General features: G+C 48.0%; 9 protein-coding genes across 9 annotated transcripts; 2 read left to right on the top strand and 7 right to left on the bottom strand.

The window, feature by feature from the left end:
* Positions 1–62: 62 nt before the first annotated feature.
* On the bottom strand, positions 63–2153 carry N7537_010291 (uncharacterized protein; the record flags this gene model as incomplete). Its single annotated transcript, XM_056901345.1, has 1 exon — positions 63–2153. The coding sequence occupies one exon, from the start codon at positions 2151–2153 to the stop codon at positions 63–65; it is 2091 nt and encodes a 696-aa protein (XP_056750013.1).
* Positions 2154–3021: 868 nt separating this feature from the next.
* On the top strand, positions 3022–4948 carry N7537_010292 (uncharacterized protein; the record flags this gene model as incomplete). The annotated part of the gene is made up of 5 exons (XM_056901346.1): positions 3022–3443; positions 3568–3828; positions 3902–4041; positions 4098–4284; positions 4333–4948. The coding sequence occupies 5 exons, from the start codon at positions 3022–3024 to the stop codon at positions 4946–4948; spliced, it is 1626 nt and encodes a 541-aa protein (XP_056750014.1).
* A 426-nt stretch (positions 4949–5374) lies between these two features.
* Positions 5375–6754, top strand: N7537_010293 (uncharacterized protein; the record flags this gene model as incomplete). Its single annotated transcript, XM_056901347.1, has 1 exon — positions 5375–6754. One exon carries the CDS (start codon positions 5375–5377, stop codon positions 6752–6754), a length of 1380 nt encoding a protein of 459 aa, XP_056750015.1.
* A 2074-nt stretch (positions 6755–8828) lies between these two features.
* N7537_010294 (Lipase GDSL) lies at positions 8829–9432 on the bottom strand (the record flags this gene model as incomplete). The annotated part of the gene is made up of 3 exons (XM_056901348.1): positions 8829–9049; positions 9146–9305; positions 9334–9432. 3 exons carry the CDS (start codon positions 9430–9432, stop codon positions 8829–8831), a joined length of 480 nt encoding a protein of 159 aa, XP_056750016.1.
* Positions 9433–10193: 761 nt separating this feature from the next.
* On the bottom strand, positions 10194–11972 carry N7537_010295 (sugar porter family MFS transporter; the record flags this gene model as incomplete). Its single annotated transcript, XM_056901349.1, has 3 exons — positions 11787–11972; positions 10936–11726; positions 10194–10879 (listed from the first exon to the last, which is right to left on the bottom strand). The coding sequence occupies exons 1-3, from the start codon at positions 11882–11884 to the stop codon at positions 10194–10196; spliced, it is 1575 nt and encodes a 524-aa protein (XP_056750017.1). The 5' UTR covers positions 11885–11972.
* A 1478-nt stretch (positions 11973–13450) lies between these two features.
* On the bottom strand, positions 13451–15515 carry N7537_010296 (putative manganese ion homeostasis (Fr); the record flags this gene model as incomplete). Its single annotated transcript, XM_056901350.1, has 3 exons — positions 13451–13860; positions 13919–15110; positions 15186–15515. 3 exons carry the CDS (start codon positions 15513–15515, stop codon positions 13451–13453), a joined length of 1932 nt encoding a protein of 643 aa, XP_056750018.1.
* Positions 15516–17142: 1627 nt separating this feature from the next.
* N7537_010297 (uncharacterized protein) lies at positions 17143–17619 on the bottom strand (the record flags this gene model as incomplete). The annotated part of the gene is made up of 1 exon (XM_056901351.1): positions 17143–17619. One exon carries the CDS (start codon positions 17617–17619, stop codon positions 17143–17145), a length of 477 nt encoding a protein of 158 aa, XP_056750019.1.
* An 839-nt stretch (positions 17620–18458) lies between these two features.
* Positions 18459–20198, bottom strand: N7537_010298 (cation diffusion facilitator family transporter; the record flags this gene model as incomplete). The annotated part of the gene is made up of 4 exons (XM_056901352.1): positions 18459–19817; positions 19880–19966; positions 20017–20063; positions 20120–20198. 4 exons carry the CDS (start codon positions 20196–20198, stop codon positions 18459–18461), a joined length of 1572 nt encoding a protein of 523 aa, XP_056750020.1.
* Positions 20199–23144: 2946 nt separating this feature from the next.
* On the bottom strand, positions 23145–24221 carry N7537_010299 (putative glycosyl hydrolase; the record flags this gene model as incomplete). Its single annotated transcript, XM_056901353.1, has 1 exon — positions 23145–24221. One exon carries the CDS (start codon positions 24219–24221, stop codon positions 23145–23147), a length of 1077 nt encoding a protein of 358 aa, XP_056750021.1.
* Between the last annotated feature and the right edge of the window lie 98 nt (positions 24222–24319).

The raw sequence follows: 24319 nt of genomic DNA on the forward strand, positions 1-24319 counted from the left end.
TGAATGTATTTTCTGGTAATGGCTAAAAGTTCAAGAAAAACAATACCTATTGATTCAAAGTATCATTGATCTATCTCCATACGGAACTCTTTCCGGACCCGATCTCCCAGACGAAGTGTTTCCTCACGCCCACAATCCTCACCCCTTGCAAAAACAAGATACGTTGCCAACCAACCTAAACTCGAATCCTGTGGTCCAGATACTTTTTCTCCACGCTTATACCAACAACGAGACCGTAACACGTGTTTCATTAGATCCGGTGCATGTGCCAGCGTGTCTTCGCAGGGCGAATTGGCCAACGTACCTGAGCGCTCGGGACTGAGGTAGACCAACATGCAGTGAAATTGAGGTTCTGGGCAAACTGTTGCCGCGCCATGCTGTTGAAACGGGGTAGCCAGGGCCTTGAAACGTTCTTTGTCGCCGACGGCGGCCAGAATCGCTTGCGCATGATAACACACGCCATGTATGTAGGCCGTGGCCCAGTCCGAGAATCCTCCCGGGGGTCGAGAGTTGATTTCAATCAGCCAGCAATTTGGCTGCTTGGCTTGGAGATCTGACTGGTTTGAGCTAACGTGCAGATCAAACAGTCCCGATTCATCGGTTGCATAATTAGCAACGGAATTGCGAACCCTAGCCTCAACGTGGAAAACCCCTGTCTTAAGTCCTAACCGAATCAGACTGTTCCGGATGCTATCTCGTAGGGTCATTTGTTCGGCTTCAGGGAGGGCTGTGGGGTACATGATCTGAGTCTCTTGAAAGTTGCTCGTCTGGGCATTTGCGTCGGGTGCGTCTCCAGTGCAAGGGAAATCATCGGAGATTTCAAAAAACAGACACTCTCCATTGAGCAGGATTATATTGGTATCTACTTCAGGTCCGTCGATATAGGGCTCGATAACCACACTTGTACTGGTGGAAATTGAGCCTAAGTGACGGACAGAAGCGCGGTGTACAGCGTCACGGAGTTCGCCGATGGTCGTCACACGTGTGACGCAGTCGCTCGACCAGCCTAGACAAGGCTTCACAATCAGCGGGAATGTGAGTGCTGGTGCATTGGGCCGTGTTACGAGATCGTCGAGCTCTTCTACACTTTGAACCCGGAAGCTTGCTGGGACTGGGGTGTCCGCCTCCTCGGCGGCTCTGGTTGCGTACTTGTCTGTTGCGACTTTCAGGCCCTCTGAAGGCATGGTGGGCAATCCGAGCATTTCGGCTGCTTCAGCTACTCCAACTAGATGTCGGTCGTTGGATGTGATGATTCCATCTAGGTTGCGATCTTTGAGTGCTTGGTACAGTCGAATAGAGAAGGTCTCATCAACAGTCATGTCGAAGGGAATGAACTCCTCTCGCATTGAGGCACTCGGTCCATCATCGGATTCTAGCCAGTGGCCAGGCGAGTCGACGGCTATCAAGTTGATGTTTAACGACCTTGCAGCCATGTAGAAACGCTCAATCGTGTGATACTCCTTCCGAGCCTGGACGACGGCGAGCCGCTTGCGCCGAACTGGTTCGGACGATAGCCATTGGAATGATAGACGATTTTGGATCTCGCTTTCTATTTGTTCTAGAACGGAATAGATCGTGGTTCCGGTCTGTGGCGCCCTGACAATGATGCCTCCGCACGCGGACAATAAGATATCCGATAGCCACCAAACTTCGTTGCAAGGATTCAGACGCTGCTCGGTGGACACTGCAAATCCATTAACTGATTCCACTTGATCGCAGCCCCGGAAGCGTTCTTCAAAAATATCCGCACGGCGCAAGTATCCTGAGTTCACAGGCAGGATGAACTTGAGACCAGACTGGGTGTTGGACCTCGAGGCAGCTAGCCGAATTAATGCAATGGCTGGATTGGCTGCACTGATTTGATAATGTTGCGTAACCGTTCCATCTGGACCCTTCTCACACACAAATGCATGTTGTTCCTCGGTGGATGCAAGACACAACCCCGGCAAAAAGGTATGCGGGTTGCCCTCCAAGAGAACATCGATCGTTCGGTACCAGTGACATGTCACAGAGACACAATACTGTACTGACAGACGAACTTGAGAATATCCTGCGTTGAGTATAATCTCCCCATGTCGGTATTTTGGGGGATCGGAGTCGATAATCGAGCCAGAACCCAAGTGGGGTTTACATTGTTCTGTAAACGGAGCCATCACGGTACCCTTAGTTGAAACAAGACAAAGAACTGGCTCGGAGACAAAATGGCCTTAACTTGGGTTTCTCTCAAGATCTCTGCATTCTAAAGCAGCCGGCGCACGGGGCTATCTTAGCCTAGCACTATTGGGCATGACTATTGAGGTCACAAACCAATGATCCGTCATCCACCTAAAGACCAGTAATCCCAGCACAGTCATCACTAGTTACCTAACGTATTCGGTAAGCAAGCTGCACAACCCTGGAACACCGTAGTAGACGCAATAAATGATAGCTTTATATCTAATCAACCACGAGTTTATTTATTCCATTGCTGTAGATAGCTAGATTTCTAAGCACTGGATATCCATATCAAGGAAATCATAAAGCTACATTATTATGGTATTGAAAATTACGTTGCTTTGAGCGAGAAATATAAATATCTTAACCACTAGGCTATAATAGTTCTCCAGACTCCCTAAAGTGGCTAGACATGATGAAAGCTTTAGGCTATAAGGAAAGGTCCTTATACAGGCATCTACGTTGTCTTGGACCGTGCAGCTCGTTTACCAATTACGTTCAATCCGCATTGGGCTTTGAGTCATTTCAATGGTACGGACCTGTATAATACAACGTATTTTCTGAGCACGCCTTTCTAACGCTAATATGCCCTTTCTTGACGCCCTTACCATACTAAGTTAAGGCTTGTTACCGAACTGGTAAAGTGTGTAAATATAATTAATTTTGAATTTTCTTTTTTGGGACGGAGGAAATGATCTATCTTAAAAATTACCTATTATGCTTAGTATGGGATTTTAGACCCTGTTTGACTGAAAGATTTTGTTCTTCCCTTCATTATCCCACATTTCTGCCACGTGAGAGCTGAACATGGCTTCCCAGGTTAATGACAGCCAAGTGGAAAGCTCATCCCCTTCATTGGCGGTGACAGAAAAGCAGGCGGGGGATATTGTTCCAATAAATACAACAAGCGATGAAACATCAAATCGGCCCTCAGACCAAGATTTGAAAGAGCTTGTTCATGTCGCCGACAACGTTCCCTACCCAGTTTGGCTGGTCATTCTGGTCGGATCAGTCGAGAGATTCGTCTTCTATGGCGCTTCAACCTGCCTGCAAAACTACTTGCAAAACAGCCCAAATGATCACATTCCTGGAGTTCTCGGGATCGGGCAGTCGGACGCCACTGCTGTGAACTATGCGTTCATGGTGTTGGTGAACTTTGCACCGGTGCCACTGGCGGTGGTGGCTGATGGTTGGCTGGGGCGATATAAGCTGATTTTGCTAAGTACAGTGTAGGTGAAAATGATATATCACTGCGCGTGGAGTGTATACAGAAATCTCGCTTCTGTAAAAGTTATGCAGACGGACATTAGCAAGACATTAGCAAGATATCTGCTGACATTCCTTCTTCCGCAGCATCTACCTCGTTGGGTCTCTCATTCTTTTTACGACAGCTCTACCTTCGGCTATACATCAAGCAGGCGCGTCCGCCGCAGGGCTTGGTGTGTCTCTTGTCTTGATCGCGCTTGGCATAGGCGGCGTGAAAGCCTCGATTTATCCCTTTATCGCGGATCAATACCCCCATCATGAGCCATTCATTCGCGAGCTCCCGTCCGGAGAACGGGTAGTTGTGGACCGATCTCTCACGATACAATACATGTACAATTGGTACTTCTGGTGCGTCCGAAAACCCATATCTCTATGATTCCAGGTATACAAGCAGGAAGGCTAAGAATGTATATTTATTCAGGTTCATTAATGTCGCCTCTTTGTCCGGGATAGCCACCACCTTTATGGAAAAATATTCGAGCTTTTGGTCTGCATTTTTACTCTGCTTCTGCTTTCTATGGGTGGGACTGGTACTTATGTTGGTCTTCAAAAATAAATACTGTATGTGAAAGCACAACCTCCCTTCAATCACCTTATGTACTCATGGAATACCACAGACAAAGCGCCTCCCGCAGGCTCAGTTGTTCCGAAAGTGTTGCGAGTCATTTGGCTCGGGATTCGAGGTGGTATGTCACTCAACGATGCCCAGCCGGCGGTGCAACAGGAAAAGTACGGTCGCCAGGTTCCGTGGGATGATGAATTCCTGAAGGGAGTCCGCAATGCCCTCATAGCGTGTCAAATCTGGTGGGTTCCTAATTTACAGCCCATTCTCCACAAACTAACATTTCCCAGTCTCGCATTCCCAGTGGTCTGGCTCTGCTGGGGACAAACATACAATAACTTGATCTCGCAAGCCGGTCAAATGGAAACTTACGGGATCCCCAACGACGTGATGCCTAATTTTAACCCTATTGCCTGCATCATCGCAGGACCACTGATCCAACAATACCTGTTTCCCTTCCTCAATCGCCGCAAAATTCCGTTTCGCCCCATTGCTCGTATTTCCGTCGGTTTCTTCCTCATGGGTGCCTCTTTGGCCTGGGCGACTGGCCTTCAAGCCTTTATCTACCGCGCTGGTCCGGATTTGAAAAACGGCACCACCACGCGGCATATCAATGTGTTTCTGCAGGTGCCGTGTTACGTGCTTATGGCGATCGGGGAAATCTTCTGTGTGACGACTGGGTCAGAGTTCTGCTATTCGCGAGCCCCAAGGAGCATGAAGTCTATCGTGCAGGCGTTATTTGTGGGAACGGCTTCAATCAGCTATGCATTGGGCATTGCGATCTCGCCGGCTGCAAAAGATCCTAATATGACTATTTTCTACGGGTGTTTGACAGGTGTACAACTTGCTATTACGGCTGGTTTTTGGTTCATGTTTCGGAAGTTGGACAAGGATATTATTGTTTGATATTTCTAAGGGTATACATACAGACAATACATCCGACAGTTTTGATTAAGTGCGTTTGAAAATAGCCCTGACTTTACGGAGTCCGTTTCAAGTGTCTCAAAGGCCACATTTACCAATTTAATGACGTGACTGTAAGCTTTGGTGGGGTTAAACCCCCCTCATTAGCGATTCTTGGCCTCCTTAACACGACACTAGCGATGTTAGCCTCGACCAAGTACCCCATAGAGATAGTCATCGCCTGTCATCACCTGTCATTGCCTGTCATTGCCTGTCATCATCTGTCATCACCTGTCATCACTAGGTGTGCACTCTGTCGAGTCATCTCGCGTCGCTAATGGTCTGCACTTCTCATTCTGTTCATATCCAGTGCCCCTCATACAGTATCAGTGAATCAGCACGATTCAAACCCAAGAAAATATCATTATAATGCCTTCTGCGGTTGGGAAGAAAGCCCTTCTTCTGGGTGCAGGCTTTGTCTGTGAGCCCGCCGTCCAAGCGCTCTCGGAAGCAGGCGTCAAGGTCACCGTAGCCTGCCGCACTCTAAGTGCCGCGAAGGCCCTCACCGCAAACTACAAGTCTACCACAGCTATCGCTCTCGATGTAGCCAACGAGCCGGAGAACCTCAGCGCGGCCATCTCCCAAACAGATATCGTCATCTCCCTCATCCCCTACGTTCACCACGCCCTCGTTGTCTCAGCCGCCATCAAATACAGCAAACCAGTTGTGACAACGAGCTACATCTCGCCCTCCCTCTGGGCACTCGACGACCAAGCCAAGGCCGCGGGTATAACAGTCCTCAATGAAATCGGTCTCGACCCTGGCATCGACCACCTTTACGCCGTAAAGACGATTGACGAGGTCCACAAAGCAGGCGGACAAGTGAAAGCCTTCACGAGCTACTGCGGTGCTCTCCCTGCACCAGAGGACTCCGACAACCCGCTGGGTTACAAGTTCTCCTGGAGTCCTCGAGGAGGTCTCCTTGCCCTTCTCAACTCCGCACAATGGTACCGCGATAATGACATCGCAACCGTGGACGGAAAGAATCTGATGGCTGCTGCCTCGCCACAGCGCATTTTCCCGGGGTTCAACCTGGTTGGATACCCCAACCGAGACTCAGTCGGTTTCCGCGACTTTTATAACATCCCCGAAGCACACACCGTCTTTCGGGGCACCCTACGCTATGCCGGGTTCCCTGAGATAATTCGCTCGTTGGTGGCCATTGGGTACTTCTCGCAGGAGCGAGTGGCTGTGCTGGAGAGGTCGGGTACAACTTGGGTGCAATTGACTATTTCCCTGCTGGGACTTTCGGAGTCCTCGTCACCGAAGGAGGTTGAAAATGCAGTTAGGCAGAAAATTGAGGCGTTCGTCACGGACAAAGACGATGTCGGTCGTGTATTGTCTGGTCTACGATGGATTGGTCTCTTTGATCCCACTCCTGTTAGTGGATATGGTACACCTCTTGACACGCTCTGTGCCGTGCTGGAGACCCGAATGGCCTACCAGCCTGGAGAACGAGATATGATTGTGTTGCAGCACATCTTTGATATCAAACATGCGGATGGTTCGGTGGAAAAGAGATCGAGCACTCTAGTTGAATATGGGGAGCCTCTTGGTCCCGGGAGTCGCAGTGCGATGGCGAAACTTGTAGGACTTCCCTGTGCTGTAGGGGTTCTGGCTGTGTTGGAGGGACGTATTCCGGCGACGGGTATGGTGGCACCTTGGTCGAGTGCAGAAATTGCCAGCCTGTTGCGGGACGAACTAAAAGATAAATTTGGCATTGAGCTGAAGGAGCGAGTTATCACATGAGTCGTGATGTGATACTCAGTATGCCATTCGATTCATTTCTACAGGTGAATCTTAGACATAACTTTTCACACAAAATAAGAACAGTTCTGAAGTAATTTCAAATACTCCATGGATAGGGTATCAGTGAGGCTGAATCTGGGCGCCCTTATAAAAGCAGCGGCAACCAGAATAGGAAACCCCCACCCGTCAAAGAAAATCTGATACATGTAGCTGCCTATTCTAGTTGTAAAAGTTCAACTTACTTTAAACATGCTGAATAATTCTTAGCACGATTAATACTAAGCCATTAGGACTTTATTTACACTCAATAAACCTTCTTATATCCTCCCTAATCAGTCTAAGGGTTGAGAGAATTGAGGGTATAAGTATTTTGCGGGTATCTTTTACATGGAGTTGCTAACTACATAAAAAGATACTTAATTTTGCAACTTGTTTGTTATCTGGTGAGAATTCCCACATCTCCCGGTGTTGATGAATGACAAAAGAGATTTTCAACTTGATGCACGACAACCAAACACACCAAGAGTACGGCGGATCTTAACAGAGCAAGGGAGGTGTCTGCTTCACCAAAGGCGCAAAGCTCTTCGGGCAGTATATCAGAAAATGCCCAACCTGCTTCGAACACCAAACCCCAAGACACAGGCCATATGGTCTGTTACAACCCATCCAGACTCCCTCTTTCTCGTTTACTTCTTCCCTCCTTCGTATCATCAACCTCAATCTATCTGACAAACTCTCACCTAATCTCTCACTTGAACCTCATTTTTTCTACCACACCTCACTACATTCTAAACGGAATCCAAAATGGCCCCTGCCAGGAGAAAGAGAAAACAGAGCCCCGACAGCGGTCCCAAAAAGACCTCCAATCCGGGGAATCCATTCGTAGGCAGATAGAATAGGGAAGTGATTAACCCCCATCATGATGATGTCTCCATTCAGGTACCGCAGTGTCATGTCGTGGCTTCCCTTTTGGTCAGAAGGGAGAGAAAAGTATCTGCCAGGTTCAGCAGATAAGCATCAAAAAAGGTTGACCAAGGTGAAGCAAAAAGTTTAGGCTCCCAGCTCTTTTCTTCAAACTTAAGAGTTAGCAATGTGGAATCAGTATACAACAAGGCACTTTGGCGGAGTGGTTAACGCGATGCCCTGCTAAGGCATTTCCCTCGGGAGCGTGTGTTCGAATCACACAGGTGTCGATTAATTTTTTGATTTTTTTTAATCAATATTTGCCCTTCCTTTGTATACTATCTACAGCCATAGGTAGTTAAATTTTTGTAACCCTCTAATTTAGAAAAATCTGTTCCCGGATTATTCCTCAGTTAAAAAATATGTTTAGTTTTTGTTTTCTACGTAACTTAGTTTTAAAAGCTTACCCAAGATAAACTTTATTATTAGGACCTTAATATAACCAAAATGGACTTGACCTCAATAAATCTAACAATGCAAGCGACCCATTCCTAGTGGCAAACAGGCAACATAAAGGGGGGGAGAGAAAACAATGATAATAACAAAAAGAGAAAAATAAGGGGAAAAAAACGACACCTGTGTGATTCGAACACACGCTCCCGAGGGAAATGCCTTAGCAGGGCATCGCGTTAACCACTCCGCCAAAGTGCCTTGTTGTTATTATTTTTTTACCTCAAATGCTATAGATACCTATTCTTCTGTGACGTCGACGAGGTTCCCAGGCGCCTTCTTATGAAACAGCTCTCGCCACGCTCTACTCCTAGTTTGGGGCCCTTTTTTGGGTCCAGTAGTTTGCTGGCTATTGGTTTTTGTTTAATGCTACCCAAATTTGTGTTTGATATGCAAATTGGCCACTTCTGGTAATACGTGGGCGGACGCGGTCAATATATATACTTCACATCAAGAATTTTAGACTTCCAACGGACGAACTTTCACCCCACAAATAATGACAGGATGCCGGGATACTAGATGACGTCCTTTTATAGCCACCGCCTCTCCGCCATGACAAGAATACGCTTAATTTGCAAGTAGCTGATTAGACAAATCCATATTTCTTAATTCATCCTTCAGTGGCCATGCTTTTGGTTGTCATTGCAATACCTCGACATGATCATAGTGGCTCTTGGATGATGTCTTTTTGTACAGCTTCATGAATCCCTCTACGCCAAATCGTTACCATCTTCGCATACCCCACATCATTGGGATGTGTGCCATCTGCTAAATCACTGATCTGAGGCCCATCAGGGCCATGCATGTCCACGATGATAATTTGTCTTCCTTCAACCTCTTTCGCTTTTGCTAGTTCCCGGAATTCCTCGTTGACGAGTAGGACTCATGATTCAATCTTCTAGTCCAAGTCTGGAAGGAGAGTAGAAAGGACGACTGTTGAGCCAGAAGACGCCGTCCCGAGATATTCGAGCATCTCACTTCTTCGCTTTCCAGCAGTCTCGATCTCAAAATACTGGACGCAATCAGTTAAGCCAATGTTGACGGTGAAGAGGGTAGGCAGAAACATAGGAACTGATCTTTTGGCTTTGTTGGCAACTTGTTCGATTCTGAATCCCCGTCGATCTTCATTGTCGTTTCTCTATTGAACCGGATCTGCGAGACCCGACCATGTCCACAATGTAGCCATCCGACATGAGAATCTCTTTAATAATCCTATTACCATCACTAGACTCGGAGCTATACGTGATAAAGCCGCCTAATGGCATGATTCGCAAGTTTGGCCTTGCTTTATTTATCCGCGAGACTCCTATACAATGTATTAAGATAATAGAGGCACCTTGCGTAAAGGGTCGTATACCATGATGACCTGCTAAATTCGTCTTGTTTTGGCCTATCTGTAGAAGAAGCTTTGTCTGACGGGTGAGAATTGACTCGATCCCGGTGAGCCCTACCTTGCGACCCCACCACCATCTCATTCACCATTCACCGTGGACCATGGCAAATTCCCATAATAGCAGCTTACGCAGAAAACTAACCAGTCACTGTCTCACACACGGGATCAACGGGTGGATAGCAGGAGCGTATTCGAAAGTGATACCACGCTAGTAATTGAACTGTCCACAGACCCATTCGGCGAAATGGTCAGGATGCGGAGTTACAACCTTAGCAAAACAGGTAATGATCAATCAGCAATTTTCCGTTTTGACCGAATACGTCCCGAACTGCGGGTAGAAAGCAGAAAGCAGAAAGGGAAAATTTTATAATATTATCTGGCCTCTCCAGGTCTTGTTTGCCTTGTACTCTATATGCAATAGGAATATATAGTTCCTAATATCTATCATTCTGTAGTCTAAAGCTTACGAATAAAGAACTCCAAATAGTATAGATAATAAAAGTCATATTCCAGCTCATAGCATAAGTCCGTATTACAATAATAGACCACTCAGTAAGGAGCCACGCTCAAATCATACCAAGTATTTATAAAATAAAGAAAAAGAAAATCGTAAAACATCCCACAACATCAAAATCAAGCCTCAGTCTTAGGACCAACACTCTCAAGGTGGGTAGCAGCCTCAACCTTCTTCTCGCCAGCATCAAACTCAAGCTGCTCAGTGTAGTTGACGGAAGGAACCCAGCCAACAGAGTTCCAAGCGCGGGGAACCTTAGCATAAAGCTCATCAACCTGTTCCAGGGAGAGACCCTTTGTCTCATAAATACAAGTGTAAACAAACACACCACAGACAAAGCAGAATCCACCCCAGATGAAGAACACCTTAGACTGGAGGTTGGCATTTCCAGGTCCGCTGTTCACCATGTACGGAGTAGCGTAGGCAATAGCCCAGTTGAGCAGCCAGTTGGTGGCGGTGGTGATAGAGAGACACTTAGCGCGAGCCTTGAGGGGGAACAGTTCACCCGTCACGACCCAGGCAACGGGGCCCCAGGAACTGGCGAAGAAGAAGATGTAGATGCACACAAAGGCAATGAGGACCTTGTTTGACACGTCGGAGTTGATAGCTGTGCCGACGATTGCGACGATCATTTGCGAGACGCACATTCCGACAGCACCGAACATGAGCAAAGGACGACGACCCCATTTCTCGACCATGTAGAGACCCGGGAAGGTGGAGACGACGTTGATGATGCTGGTGATCAGGGTGATGACGAAGGAGTTTTGGATGCCGGAGTTCTGGAAGAAGGTTGTGCCGTAGTAGACTGTGGATTTTGTTAGTGTGTGAAAAGAGTAGTGGGTTGGGGAATGGGAAACGTACAGATGAAGTTGACACCAGCGAGCTGCTGCAGACCCTGGACAGCGCAGCCAGTTGCGAGACGCTTGCCGATGGATCCACGGACGATCTCGATGTAGGTGGCCTTTCCAAGACGCATTTCGTATTCGTGGCTTGCCTGGATTTCGGCGAGCTCAGCGACGACGGCGGGGTCGTTCACGTCCATGCGACGGAGACGAGCAAGGGCCTTGGTAGCCTCTTCGTAGCGGTCTTGCTTGATCAGGAAACGGGGAGTTTCGGGAAGAAGCAGCATGCCGACGACGAGGATGATAGCCCAGGCAAATTGGACGGCGATGGGGATTCGGTAGCATCCAGTGTCATCACGGTCCTTGGTGGCGTTGTTGACGATGGCAGCGAGGAGGAGACCGATTGTGATGGCGAGCTGGTACGCGCCCACGATTGTGCCACGGATCCATTTGGGTGCAGTCTCAGATTGGTAGAGGGGGATTGTTGCGGAGAGGAGACCGACACCTAGGCCGGCGAAGAAACGACCGGCGACGAAGAGGGGGATAGAGGTTGAGATGGTTTGGAGGATGACGCCGAAGACGAAGACAACACTCTCAATGATCATTCCCCATCGACGACCGAATGTATCAGCGATAGGGGCGGCACCGAGGGCACCGAAGAAAGTTCCTGCTGAGAGGAGAGAGACAATCATTGATGATTGAGAGGATGTGACATCGGGGAGGTGATCCTTCTCATTGATGAAGCCGGTTGAGAACATCTCGCGCCATTTCTTCATGGCGAGGATACCACTGATGGTACCTGTGTCATATCTAGATGGATGTTAGACTTGTCTTAGGGATAGGAGTATATAACTGGAAAGTGGCACATACCCGAAGAGAACACCACCGAATGCAACGAACAATCCAATCATGATAGCCGGGGCAGCAGAGCCCACGGCATCATCTGGCCTCTTCAAAGCGAAGCCCATTGTGAATGTGATCAGATAGAAACAAGTTCAAGCCAAAGAGGTATATGTGTTACGTGAGTATAGAAAGGACCCGGTAGAGAAGAGCGATACAGCAGATGAAAGTAGAGTAGAGTAAGTAAAGTATAACCAGGAAAAGAAAAACCTGGGGGTCAATCCCCTCTATTTGTACTTCCCCAGTCCCCAAATTCTCAACCACATGGTCCTGCCCGGGGGAAATTTGCAATCAACAAACCCCGAAAACAGCACCGGGTGGAACCGCCTGGACAGCCCAACCGAAGAAATCTGCATCCTGTCCAATCCCAGAACAGCACTTCCAGTATTTTCCCCATTCCCACGTATTTTCAGGATGTTTTAGGACTGGGGATAGAGTTTCGACCGAAAGTGGAGAAGCCAATGGCAGCTGAGTGGACTCAGCCCCCGGACTCCTGCCGGGCTGGCTATTGGCCCAACACTGGAATTGGCTCAACACTGAACTCAGTCCCAAGGCTTTTTTTCCCCCTTGTGCCCTGAACCTTACGTTACATCACGCTTTGCACTTTCCTTGCATGGTATGATCGACCAGAATATCCATTGAGAATATCGAATGTACATAGTATTACATTGGATTGTATGAATTTCGGCTATTCCGATATGTACAAACATGTCTTAGGAAGATGGGATTGAAATAGGTTTTTACATACCACATGACACGACAGGCCGAAAACAGGGGGAACCGGGTTGGGCTAATGCCGATCGGTATCGGCGTCCCGCCTCGGGGGCAAGGCAACGGCCTGGAAAATTGTCTTACATAATTCCACAGTTTTTACGGGATTGTAATTGGGTTGGTCTTCGGTACAGTTGCAAAGTGTATTATATGAGGTTTCACACTTCCTTGGAATACTAGGAAGACTGAAATAATTCAATTGCTCGAATAAGTTTCCCCCATATTTTCCCCCTCACCCCAGACCCAAATTTTCCCCAGACCTGTACGGAGTCAGGGTCCGAGATTTCTAGGACCAATAACCAAACATGTGGATAATCTGGTCAGTGTTCACCGGAGCCGAATTAGGGAAAAAAAAGTCTGAAATGATTAATTTCCCCGGCCGGAAGTTTGACTTTTTCCACGGATCTGTATGTGCCAAAAGAGCTAAAATTGTCGGGAAAAACCAAATAAAATGGCTTGTCCCGTGCGTTGCGCTATTTTTCCCGAGTCGTGGATTGGACAGACTACCCGAGGCTTTCCCGACATTGGTCGCTTACGGTGAAACATCGGAGACACCGGTGGTCTGTGGCTAGCCAGATCGGTGTCAGACCCGGGGAATAAACATGTGCCAGTCGATGCGGGTGGTTTTGGCCGAGAAGTGACGCAGGTTGGGATCTGGTGTAACCCCGAAGAGTTCTAGCCCATTACATATTTTTTTCCTCTATTTTTATGTATCACGAGGACGAGGCTAGTGCTGGCAACAGATCATACGATCAATCAAAGATCAGGGATTAAGACTACGCCACTAAGGCACGTTCCGGCGAAATGATTGTCTATTATGTTTATGCTCGCTGAAAAAAAGAGAGAGAGACTGGTCGGACTAGCTACCAGCGCCAGATCAGGATGAAATACACAGTCAGCACCACTTGCGCCACAAACTTGACGGATTGATACAGATCCCGGATAATGAGGGATGCCGTCGATCGGGAGCGGGTAGCCAAGGCGGGTCGCCATGCAGCCTTATCCTTCGAGGAAACGGTTTCGGAGTCATCGTCTGTGCCCCGGTAAGCATCTTGCGGGGATTGAGTGCCGGGGTAGCGGGTGGAGGCTATCATGCCATTGCGGTTGGCTAGGCTACCCGCCGATGAGAGGGTGGAGCTGGACGCGCCGGAGGTGTGGTACTGATGGTGTGGGAGAGAGCGGCGCTCGGTGAGAGGGAAGAAGGGCGCCAGATGGAGATGGTTCTGGGGTGTAGAGGATGCGGTAGATGGAATGGAGGAGGAGGACGGAGACGCTAAGGCCAAGGATGGTGAGGTAGTAGAAGAAGATTCCTAGTTGGTCTGGGAGGATACAGAGGTGATTTTGGATAGTGGGTGGTGATCCGTCCTGGGTGGCTTTGCCTGTCTTGGGGTCGATTGGATTCCACAGACTGGTCAGTACGAACCCCGGTTGGCGGACTCCCATCGCCCAGGAAATGCTTTTGACTGTGATTTCATTGGGCGAGCCGTTGAATTCCCGATGGGACACTTCACAGTAGTCATGGTCGTCGCCGGAATACACCTGGACGACGTTGGGTCCTGCCTTGGAAACCAATTCGGTGGAAACAGTCTGCGTTAGGACATTCTGGTACTGATAGCCTCCGGCAATTTTCAGAGAGTTAGGCTCGTCCTCCGCCAGCTCCTCGTCCAATGAAGAGGGCGGATAGCGTTCGCGAAGAGGACCACATGGAGTAGCTGGCTTGCGGTAGAGAGGGACGTGTGTGAGGATAATAGTAGGAAAGCCGACACCTGCTGGCTGAGGCTTTTGATGGATGGCGGGGTCGACAGCGTCGACAATACGGTAGTCGAATATAGTATGCCCCTCAGTCTGGTTTTGCAGCGTTCGCAGCTCATCCGTCTCCGCTTTCGCCTTGTGGATGGCCATCTTATCCAAGAAATCATCTGCGTTTTTCCAGATCGGGCGTATGGGACGATTTTGATCGCTGGCTGTCGGGGAGCTGCCCGTCAATGGATCAGGCTGGTCCATCGCGCTCAGCGAGGGAGTGTCTACTGAAACAAAAGTATGGTTCCCAATGACATCGACGCGGTTGGGGTTTCCAAAAAAGGACTCAAAGCGATTGCGGACGGGTTCCTGGATGCCGTTACCGAACCCAAGATCATGATTGCCAGGTAGACTAGCAATCATTCTGCGCCCTCGTCCATCAACAGGTGGCTTCACTAATTTCTCCCACGGGTCCAAGAATATTTTAATAAATCGCCCATACTCCTTTTTCCAAAAGGAGTCCGTATACTTCTTCCACCGCGCTTCGGGGCTGCTGCTTGTAGCCGTGGCCCATTCTCTGCCACCGTCGAAAAGGTCCCCAAGAAACAGCACTGAGTCCGGCTCAAGGTGATCTTGTATCAAGGAAAATGACCGTCGCATATATTGGTCGGTGTATTTGACCGTCAAAGTCGACACAGGCCATGGTCGACCGGGGTAAGTGTGGGGATCAACGAGTTGGGGGTCAGCGATAAAGGCAATGTGGTGCGGTGTGGCATCTTGAGGCTAGATACATTCAACTGTTAGCACCAGCTAAGGCAAGTAAACTGGTTTGCAACAGGTGTGCCACTGTCAACTTACCCATTCCTCCCAGCTATCCCAAAGGCATTTGTTGATGCTGTCCTGAAATACGGTCCGTTCACCCCACCGAATTGAGAACATCCACAGCAAAATAATGGCATTTGGTATCGTAAAGATTCGTTTGACAAGGTCGACTGCCGTTGTCTTAATCCCCTCACTCTCCCGATGTCTGCCAATTCTCCCACTGACACTGCCGGGAAGCCATTGTTTTGCCGCTGGGGGGATGGAGTCCCACACGCGACTGAATATACTTTGTGGTCTCGATGACTGATGTTGGTTGAAGGAGGGAAGGGGAGAAGCGCCCGTGTTGCGTGGGTAGGCGAGTGTCATGTTTAGCTTAGCTTGACAGCGAGGCTAAATTACGTGACAGGGTGGCTCGACCCCGGACTAGACGGGGCTGGTGTTCAAATAAAGGAATGACTGGTCATGCTCTGGGCATACTGGAAATAACAAAAAAAAGAATGAATGATGAAGAGTCAAAGAGAAAAAAAGAAAAAAAAGTTCATAACATGGTGTTCAAGTTTAAGACAGGGGGATTTACAGAACAGGCAATTGTTTTAAGCTTCGGGTCGAGATGTGTCGATCGCCAGACATGGGGCGGTCACGTGCAGACCCTTAGCAAATCGTGAGGGTTTTTTGAGGAAGCCGTTTTCAAAATTCAGTGTACGAATGAATCAGTACCCTGTCTAGTGGATATTGGTTTATAAATAACCAGCCGAAGTGATACGCATTGCAACAACTATGTAATCCATGTGTTTACCCGTGGACAGAAGCTTTCTAAGGGGTCGGGAAAACTGATAGCACATTGCCGGCAAAGCACACCAGAAAGCTATATGGCAAACTGCCCAGAAATCAGGCAAAGCTGCTAACATATCTACGCCACAATACACAGCTGGCTATCTATCTAAGCCAAGTCTTTTGGATTTCGCGACAACGACCACCCAAGTCACCCGTATGCTGGTGCATTGTCCAAGCCTTGGAGACATTCGATGGGAGGTGTGGGACGAAAGAGGGGACACGTTTCGAAGCTTGCTAAGCCTACTAAGAGGCTCAACCGAAGGTAAGGAAGGTGGGCTAGGGCGGTTTAGGCCGTGCTGGACTTTGTCGAAGCGTCAGAGCGATCTCGTAGGTGCACGCCACAGGACAGTCTAGAGCGACTGTTAGGCAACGGTAGACCTTGACGAGGCTCGAAGTTCTTTCTTCGGAAGTGGATCACTTCACATGCACTTATATGGATTTATCTACTTGTGGTAGCCTGTGTGCCGCTGTTTGAGTTGAAACCCTGGGTTGAGATAGAGGTGTGATAATACTTGTAGAAGACATCAAACTATTTTTAGTCGCAGTCGCTCCCTTTGCTTCTGCCTGGCGGAGTGGCAGCCTGACAGGTAGCCACTCCTGTAGACTGTCTCGACCCTATATTCCACCTTAGTATTCGACAAAACACAAAACAATTAACCATGCATCGTACTAGTAGTCGATACGCGGCAATAAAAGTCCTACCAAAGCTATAGCCACATACAACGTATAGGGAACCCAAAGTGGTACACTAGAGGTAATGTCCCCGAACGTTGCAATAAAGGCTGCGGAAATGGAGACGGGGCGACTATATGCTATGAGCATCCCGCACCCAACGTCGCAGAGTTTTGTTATTAGATATGCGGGAGTATATCTAACAAAGGTAAGCTCTGATCATTCGGGGGAAGAGAAAGGGAAAGGCGCATACCTATAAATAATAGCATATAACTACTACTTTCAGCTAGAAATTAGTCATGCATGAAAACCCAATGGTCTGCCCCTCGATTCGGACCTAGGTAAATAACCCAGCGAAGAGTGTATATATACAGCCTGTTATAACTAGTGCCCCTTGATGACGGAGCTTAGGGAGTCTGACAAAATAGGCGCTTAGCAAGGGCACGCAGATTCCTACTACAGAGGAAATGGCGAGGTCTCGGTATGTCTAGTAGTTAATACTGTCGCCCAAATTGGCGGCGTGCACTTCCAGGTAGTAGGGAAGGAAGACATCATAGAGGGGATAACTATTAGAGAGAATCAGCCAACATATTATCCTGGGGATAGAGAGACGACAGGCCAAGTTCCCCAAATTCCAACAAACGCCTAGAGTAACATCATGAGCTCCATTAGTTAGCTTGATGTTCTTCTGCCCGCAGAACAACTCCCGAATCGAAATGACATCTTCAAGCCATGTAGGGTTTGCAGCCTGCTCCTGTGGTATATTGATGGATTGCTGAAGGTCTGCTGTGCATTCGGATTTGTTCTTAGAGCTGATCGAATTAAGTGCTTTCACGGCGTCGTCAATTCTGCCTTTGCTGACTAGCCATTTCGGCGACTCGTGTATCCCAAGGATCAAGCAGTGCACGATAAACATGATCAAACATATTCCACCAAGGACGATATCGATATATCGCCAACCCATGTTGTCAGATCGGACGCACGTCTCCGTGTTAGTTCTGTTGGGGCAACAGAATTCGACGACAAGAGGCCATGCTAACACAGGAGGTAGCTAGACGTAGTGGTTCTGATAGGATAATAAGAAGACAATGGGGTAATACAATGAGTGCGTTGGCGGTGCTTCCAAAGCCCCAGACGCATGCAATACCGGTGAGAAGAACGGCCTATTTCTGCGGCAGGGACTCAGCCAGTACGGTTAGATCAATGGCCACTGCCGCGTGTCAGTATCTATATCGGAGCTTTAGGAGCCAATATATGCATACATTTACCACTAGCCAAGAACCCACATAAGGTGGTCCAGATATTTAACGTTACTCAGTTTTGAGATGACGCTGCTAGTAGCAAGTCGGTAGGTACCTACAATTTGTATTTAAACCCTGAACAAAATAAAGTCACTTTTATTATATTATACTTTGTACATATATATACACGTGTAGTACATTTCCGAGGCTGATTCGCAGATATTGAATTAGAGATAAATAGAAGCACATAAAAATGTGGTCTAAAGAATACAGTGGGTCAGCGGGCTTATGTCCGCAAATAGGACGATATTGCATGGCATGCTTTGCCATGCATTTCCCAAAAACAGGTTGGCCCAAGGGAAAACTACCACTTCTAAGAAAACCAGACAATTAATATGGGGAATGAGTGGGGCAAGTCTTTGTGAATCTACCCAAACAAAGAAGGTGGGGATAAAAGATAGGGTATCTGGATAGGAAAACCGTAGGGGTGAGATGTTTGGGGGTCATGGTGCCAAATGAGAAACGAAGGTGCGTGAAAAGTCACCACGTCAGGGAATCAAGTTCACTTTTTAGGGCAACACTGGCCTCCTCGGGCGCAGTTTGTGTCACACTCCAAAAGGCATGCTTGAGGGTCACCCTCCCGAAGACTGCCAGCCCGACTGAGAACGTGGTCATCGGTGTCCCGAGAAGACGATGCTCTTCCATTGTCTTCGGTGTCACTTTCCGGTGCGAACTCGGGTTGGATAGTCGAAGAGTGAATACCGTAGGCATGGAGACAGCGTCTCACCTGTCTGGCCAGGCGCATGTACCTCTCCGACCCTTCGCCCTTGATTTCGGTGTCGACTTGGAGATGGATTGAAGCCACGATCTTGGTGTCACTGAGTTGCCAAACGTGCAGGTGGTGTGAACCAATGACACCAGGAAGACCCTCGATGTCCTCCTTGATATGATCAATGCTCATACCGGGGGGTACGGCCTGAAGAAGGATACGCGAGGCAGCTTTGCACAACGGAATGGCGGATGCAAGAATGATCAGTGTGATAACGAGGGAAATGCCCGGGTCGACGTAATAGCGCCATTCGTAGTCCGTCAGCCAGATAATAAGCGCGGAAACGATCACACCAATGTTTCCGAGGGCGTCTCCCATGACATGGAGGAAGACACCACGCATGTTGAGGTCGTGATTGTGACCCTTCTGATGGTCCTTCGGCTTGGGTTGAGCATGGTTGTGAGTTTTGTGGACATCTTCATCACGGTGGTCGTGGATCTTGACTGAAGATCCCTCCTCATCGGTGTAGTTGGTGGTGCGATCACGGTGGCTCAGAAGACCTGAACGCTCAGATGGGATCTCATCCTCATCGTGGCCATTCTCCGAATCCGATGTTTGTTCATTCCGGTATTGGCTGGCGGCGATAATCCCTTGTCTCAGTCTCTCTGGAAGTACGGGAATATCGTCGGGGCTCACAAATCCGCGTCCTGTGCTGTATCTCCTTGGGCCGCGGGTCTGGGTATCGCGCTGTTTTCGGGGTGGTACGGTGGCAGAGTGCGTGAGGGAGTTTTGAGGCACACTTGCGGGTCCGCCAAAGCCAGCGGTAGTGCCCGCCATGTCCTCACTCTGATCGGCGATCGATGTGTGATCGTGATCATGTTCACCAGCCTCGATGTCATGATCATGGTCGTGTTCATCGTGACCGTGACCATGGTCGTGGCCGCCGCCGGGTCCATGGGAGTGGTCATGGAATAGCGCCAATCCAATGATATTGGAAGCTAGGCCGAAGCAGCCAACAATGCAAACAAATCGGGGGTTTTGCACTTCCTGGGGTTCGAACAATCGCTGAGTTGCCTCCAGGAAAATCGACATGCACAGGGCGACTAGGAACACGCCATTGACCAAGGCACCAAGTGTCTCCGCTCGTTGCCACTGTATAACAAAAATCCAATTGTCAGATCGTCCTTCGGGGCTGGTGTTGGTCATCGACTTACGCCATAGGTGTACGTGTTGGAGGTGGTCTCCCGGTTTGCGACCTTGACTGCCCATAATCCGACACACAAGGATAAGACATCATTCAACTATTCGTGTTAGCTTCAGCCAGAGAGCAAGGTCGTAGATGGTACTGTACCATGTGGAAGGAATCGGCGACAAGGGCAAGGGAGTGGACGGCATAACCTAGGAAATCAATGTCAGAACCCGGTCGCATACAATCGAGCTGCCAATATACGAACCAGTGATTAATTCAAGCAAGAAAAATGCTGTATCGATGACCAGCAGGATCAAAATCCTGTTCGTTTTGGACAGCCCCATGATGGTAGCTTGCGGTTTGCGGCGCGCTCGGTGAGAGCTCCGCAGAATAAAAGGGGTAAGCTTCCAATCAGTAGAATACAGAGAACCTGTAATGGAAATGGGAAAGAAAAAGAGAATGACAGAGAGTTAGACAAGAGGAGGGGTTCAAAGGACGAAAAATAAAAGCGCCGAGAGATACCAGGCCGTTGACGCAGTGGAGCTCAAAATGGCTAGGGCGGAACTACCTCCGGTCTAGTCCGTGGTGGCGAGCGAGACTTCTTACTTCTAGCCGCTTTGGACTTTCGTAGGACTTTGTTATTCAAAACAGTTAGTTTCACATAAATATTTCTCAAAAGAAGCAATAAAAATATTCACTTCGATATATATAGCAATTTTTCTTGTCTTCGCAGCTCGATCTTAGAGACATCCGGGGCCCACCTCCCGTGCTCAAGATCGACCTAGCCTTATGGGAAATGTCCCATTGGATCGGACCTTCATTATTTTGTTGCGGCCTCCGAACCAACCCATGAGTCAATTCTTTTCTTTCCTTTGATCCTGGTATACACTGTTTGTTCTAGCCGCATGTGGCTGTATCTCCTTTGAGAACCCCTGCGAACGCACCCTTTGGAAGAGCTGCATGGGGTATCCTACCACACCCGAAATTATTATGAAACCAACTGGTCCCAATAGGACTAATCACTACACAACGGGTGTTATAGGTATGTGTAGGTAGGTGTGCTTTCTTTCCTCTGTTCTCTCGACGATGCCCACGTATAGACCTAACTCCTAAGGTACTCACTTCGCTAAGCTCTAAAGAAACTAGAATATCGCACAACGTGAAAGCCCTGACTTGTAGTTTTCTGTATAGCCTAGTACCTTTAGCGCTATTTTATTGCTACGCGCGTTGTCTGTGGCTTTTTTTTTCCATAATATGGACCCCAGAACAGTGGGGGCCAAATGAAGCAGTTGGCTTGTTAGAGGCAACCTCAGAAGTACTCACATATATGTTTCACGCCACAACGACATCTGTCTATTTTGTTCATTCCAGCGCGGACTTTGCTTGGTCCCCACCACTATATCTATCCAGTTTCCTATGGTTACTACGTCGTATTGCAGCAACAACCAAATATATGCTGGCATGACATGTCTTTCGTGCATATGTCGCTAAACTGGTCACGAGCTATTTGACACTATTGGGGACCCATGTGGGCAACAAGATTCATTACTTAATGAGAACGACAATCCCTGCTGTACTTTGTGGTAGTATTTTATGTAAAAGACTGACCTACTTTTTCCTACTTCGTACTTCGTATACATTCCACTTTCCATCGGACGCTGGTTCATCCGCGTAACTTCCAATATTGACTAGAGAATCTCTCGACGTCCAATAGCCTTTTGTGGGTGTTGGTATATTGTTAGTATAACCCCACGGGATCTTAAAACAGCCCTAAACGCGGCACTAGACGATTATATGTTGGAGTAGCTGGTAGCGGACATATTACCTACAGGCTGGATGGCAATATATATAATGCTTCTATATAGTTACTGTGACATTCAGAACATATATGTAAAAGCTAAATTTGATATCAACAGAAGCAAGATAAGCATTATCTATTACTACTAGACTAGCCTTATATATTTAAAACGAAGTATAGGCCAATTGCGACGACGATATTTGTTGCCAATGAGGCTGATGAGGGATAGAGTGGGTCCTATTTAGTTTTCGCTTATAGTGCACATTTTGTGTCCGTCCCTATAAGCACGGCCGGCTGGCCCAATGGCAAGGCGCTTGACTACGAATCAAGAGATTGCAGGTTCGATCCCTGCGTCGGTCAATTTTTTTTGGCATTTTTTTGAATCAATTTTTCGGGTCTGAAAGTGGCCCCGGAGCGAGGTGGTGTTGTCTGTGAATTTTTCTATGAAGTGAGTGGCATATGAGCTGCCTTGAACTATGTCCCATGTCGGTAAGATGATAAAAAGAGCTAGATTGTATAAAAAGCATGTTTGAAACCAACTTTTCCTTACGTAGATGGATTGCTTGTGTCGAGGCACTTTGCACCGAAGTAGAATCCCTAGTACATGTATGATAGCTAAATTTACTCTGCACTACGTCAGTAGGAGCATGATACTGCATTCAATGTTGGTATTTGATTTTGTTTTCGCTTATATAGCCATATTCTCATCCATCATTCATCTTCACTGGTAAGATGGCCGAGTTGGTCTAAGGCGCCAGGTTAAGGTATACCTTGACTCCACAACTAGCAATAGTTTCCTGGTCTCGCAAGAGGCGTGGGTTCGAATCCCACTCTTATCATGATCTTTTTGCCTTTTGTTCATATCACTTGCTTTTTTGGTGAAATTGATGAAATTGATGAAATTTTGCAATAATCGTGGGATGTGGCGTTGTCGGGAGAAAATTCTCATTTTTGTGCGTCAGTATTAACGTCGGCAGGTGCGTGCTTCACTCTAAATTGGAATCTCATAACTGGCCAGTGTAGATGCAACAAGAAACATTTCTTATATTAACTGGAACCGATGACAGGCGATTATCACAGGTAATCTCTCTCCTTATAGTGGACTAGGAAGGTTGGGATTACCGGAGTACAACTCTTCTTTTGACTTTGAAGCAGGTCAGATAACTTGGGTAAACTATATTGTAGTATGAATTTAAACGAGTAATATCACCACAGCTAGCCATATGTAACCTGTAGGTAGCATTGGCGTTACTTGGAGTGAGAATAAAGTCCTTCGTCTCTGACATGAACAGGTCAAGATCTGCCCGCATAGGTAGATGACGACCAGGATTCCAAGCCTCATGCATAGTGTGAAAATTGAGCGACTATTTTTGAAGTTACTTCGGGACTTCACTGAAACACGCAGTACTAAATCTATGATATAATTTCTTGATTCTATGTAATGCAACCCTGTCTGATACGGCTTCGGTCTATATAATGTACAAACATGTAACTAAGCAAGCTTCTTCCGAACCTCCAGGATTCTCAGTGTCGCAGCAGAAAACGACTTTTGGTCCAATGACCCATCTTCCAACGCAGCAAGCAGAGAATTAAATATATCTTCTCCCTGCGTGACATCTCTCTTAGCCGCAAGCAAGATATCAACACCAGCCTGCGCAGCCAACAAACCACGAGTAGCCTGACTGCCGAACGCCTCTAACGCTCCCGCCTCAATAGCATCGGTAATAATAACACCCCTGAAGCCAAGTCTACCCCGCAACTCATTTTGGATAATAGTCTTGCTCAGCCCAGAGGGATAGGTCGGGTCCAAAGCAGGATATATAGCCCACGAAGTCATGACCATGTTCACACCTGCCGCAATGGCCTTAGTATACGGGGCCATATCCACCTTGCGCAGCTCTTCGAGCGTTAAGTCAATGGTGACGGGCTGTAGATCCGTATTCTCGCCTGCGCCTGCTGCACCGAGGCCAGGGAAGTGCTTGGCAGATGCGACGACGCCGGCTGACTGTTGCGCGCTGATAAACGCAGACCCGCATGTTCCGACAACGCGGGATGAGTTGCTGAAAGAGCGCTGGGAGGCATCGGCGAAGTCGCCGGCCTCTCGATAAACATCCAATACAGGTGCCAGATTGACGTTATTCTTGAATTCCTCGAGCGTGCTCGCAGCATCTTTGCCCATCTGTATGGCTGCTGCTTTCGGATTGGCGGCTTGGCCGATTTGCTTAGCGCTCTCTACTGGTCCGCCAGCCAATCGACGTACTTTTCCGCCTTCTTGGTCCGTCATGATGAACAGAGGACTGCCTGAATAGTACGGACTCTGCTTGTAAGTCTCTTGGAAGTTGTCGATTGTGGTTGTGAGGTTATCACCGACATTTTCGCCGAAGAGCATGATGCCGCCGACTTTGCCTTCCTTGATCAGGTCGAGGAGATGGGCTGGCGGCTCGAGGCCGGGGTAAGAGAAGATGACATGGTGCCCAATTTGCGCTTGCAGATCGCTCGGGGAAGCAGTCGAAGCTGAAGGCGCAAGACCAAGGAAGAAAGGGAGAAGAAGTTGTGTGGAGAATTTCATTTCGACTATAGGCTGTTTAAACTGTCCATTGTGTGGTTATCATTATTGCCTATATAACACCTCTCGCAGTTTGTGAACACTTTAGGAACTCCTATTTT

This window comes from Penicillium hordei (assembly GCF_028827395.1).
Source record: "Penicillium hordei strain IBT 12815 chromosome Unknown utg000005l_segment0_segment0, whole genome shotgun sequence".
Lineage (NCBI taxonomy): Eukaryota > Fungi > Ascomycota > Eurotiomycetes > Eurotiales > Aspergillaceae > Penicillium > Penicillium hordei.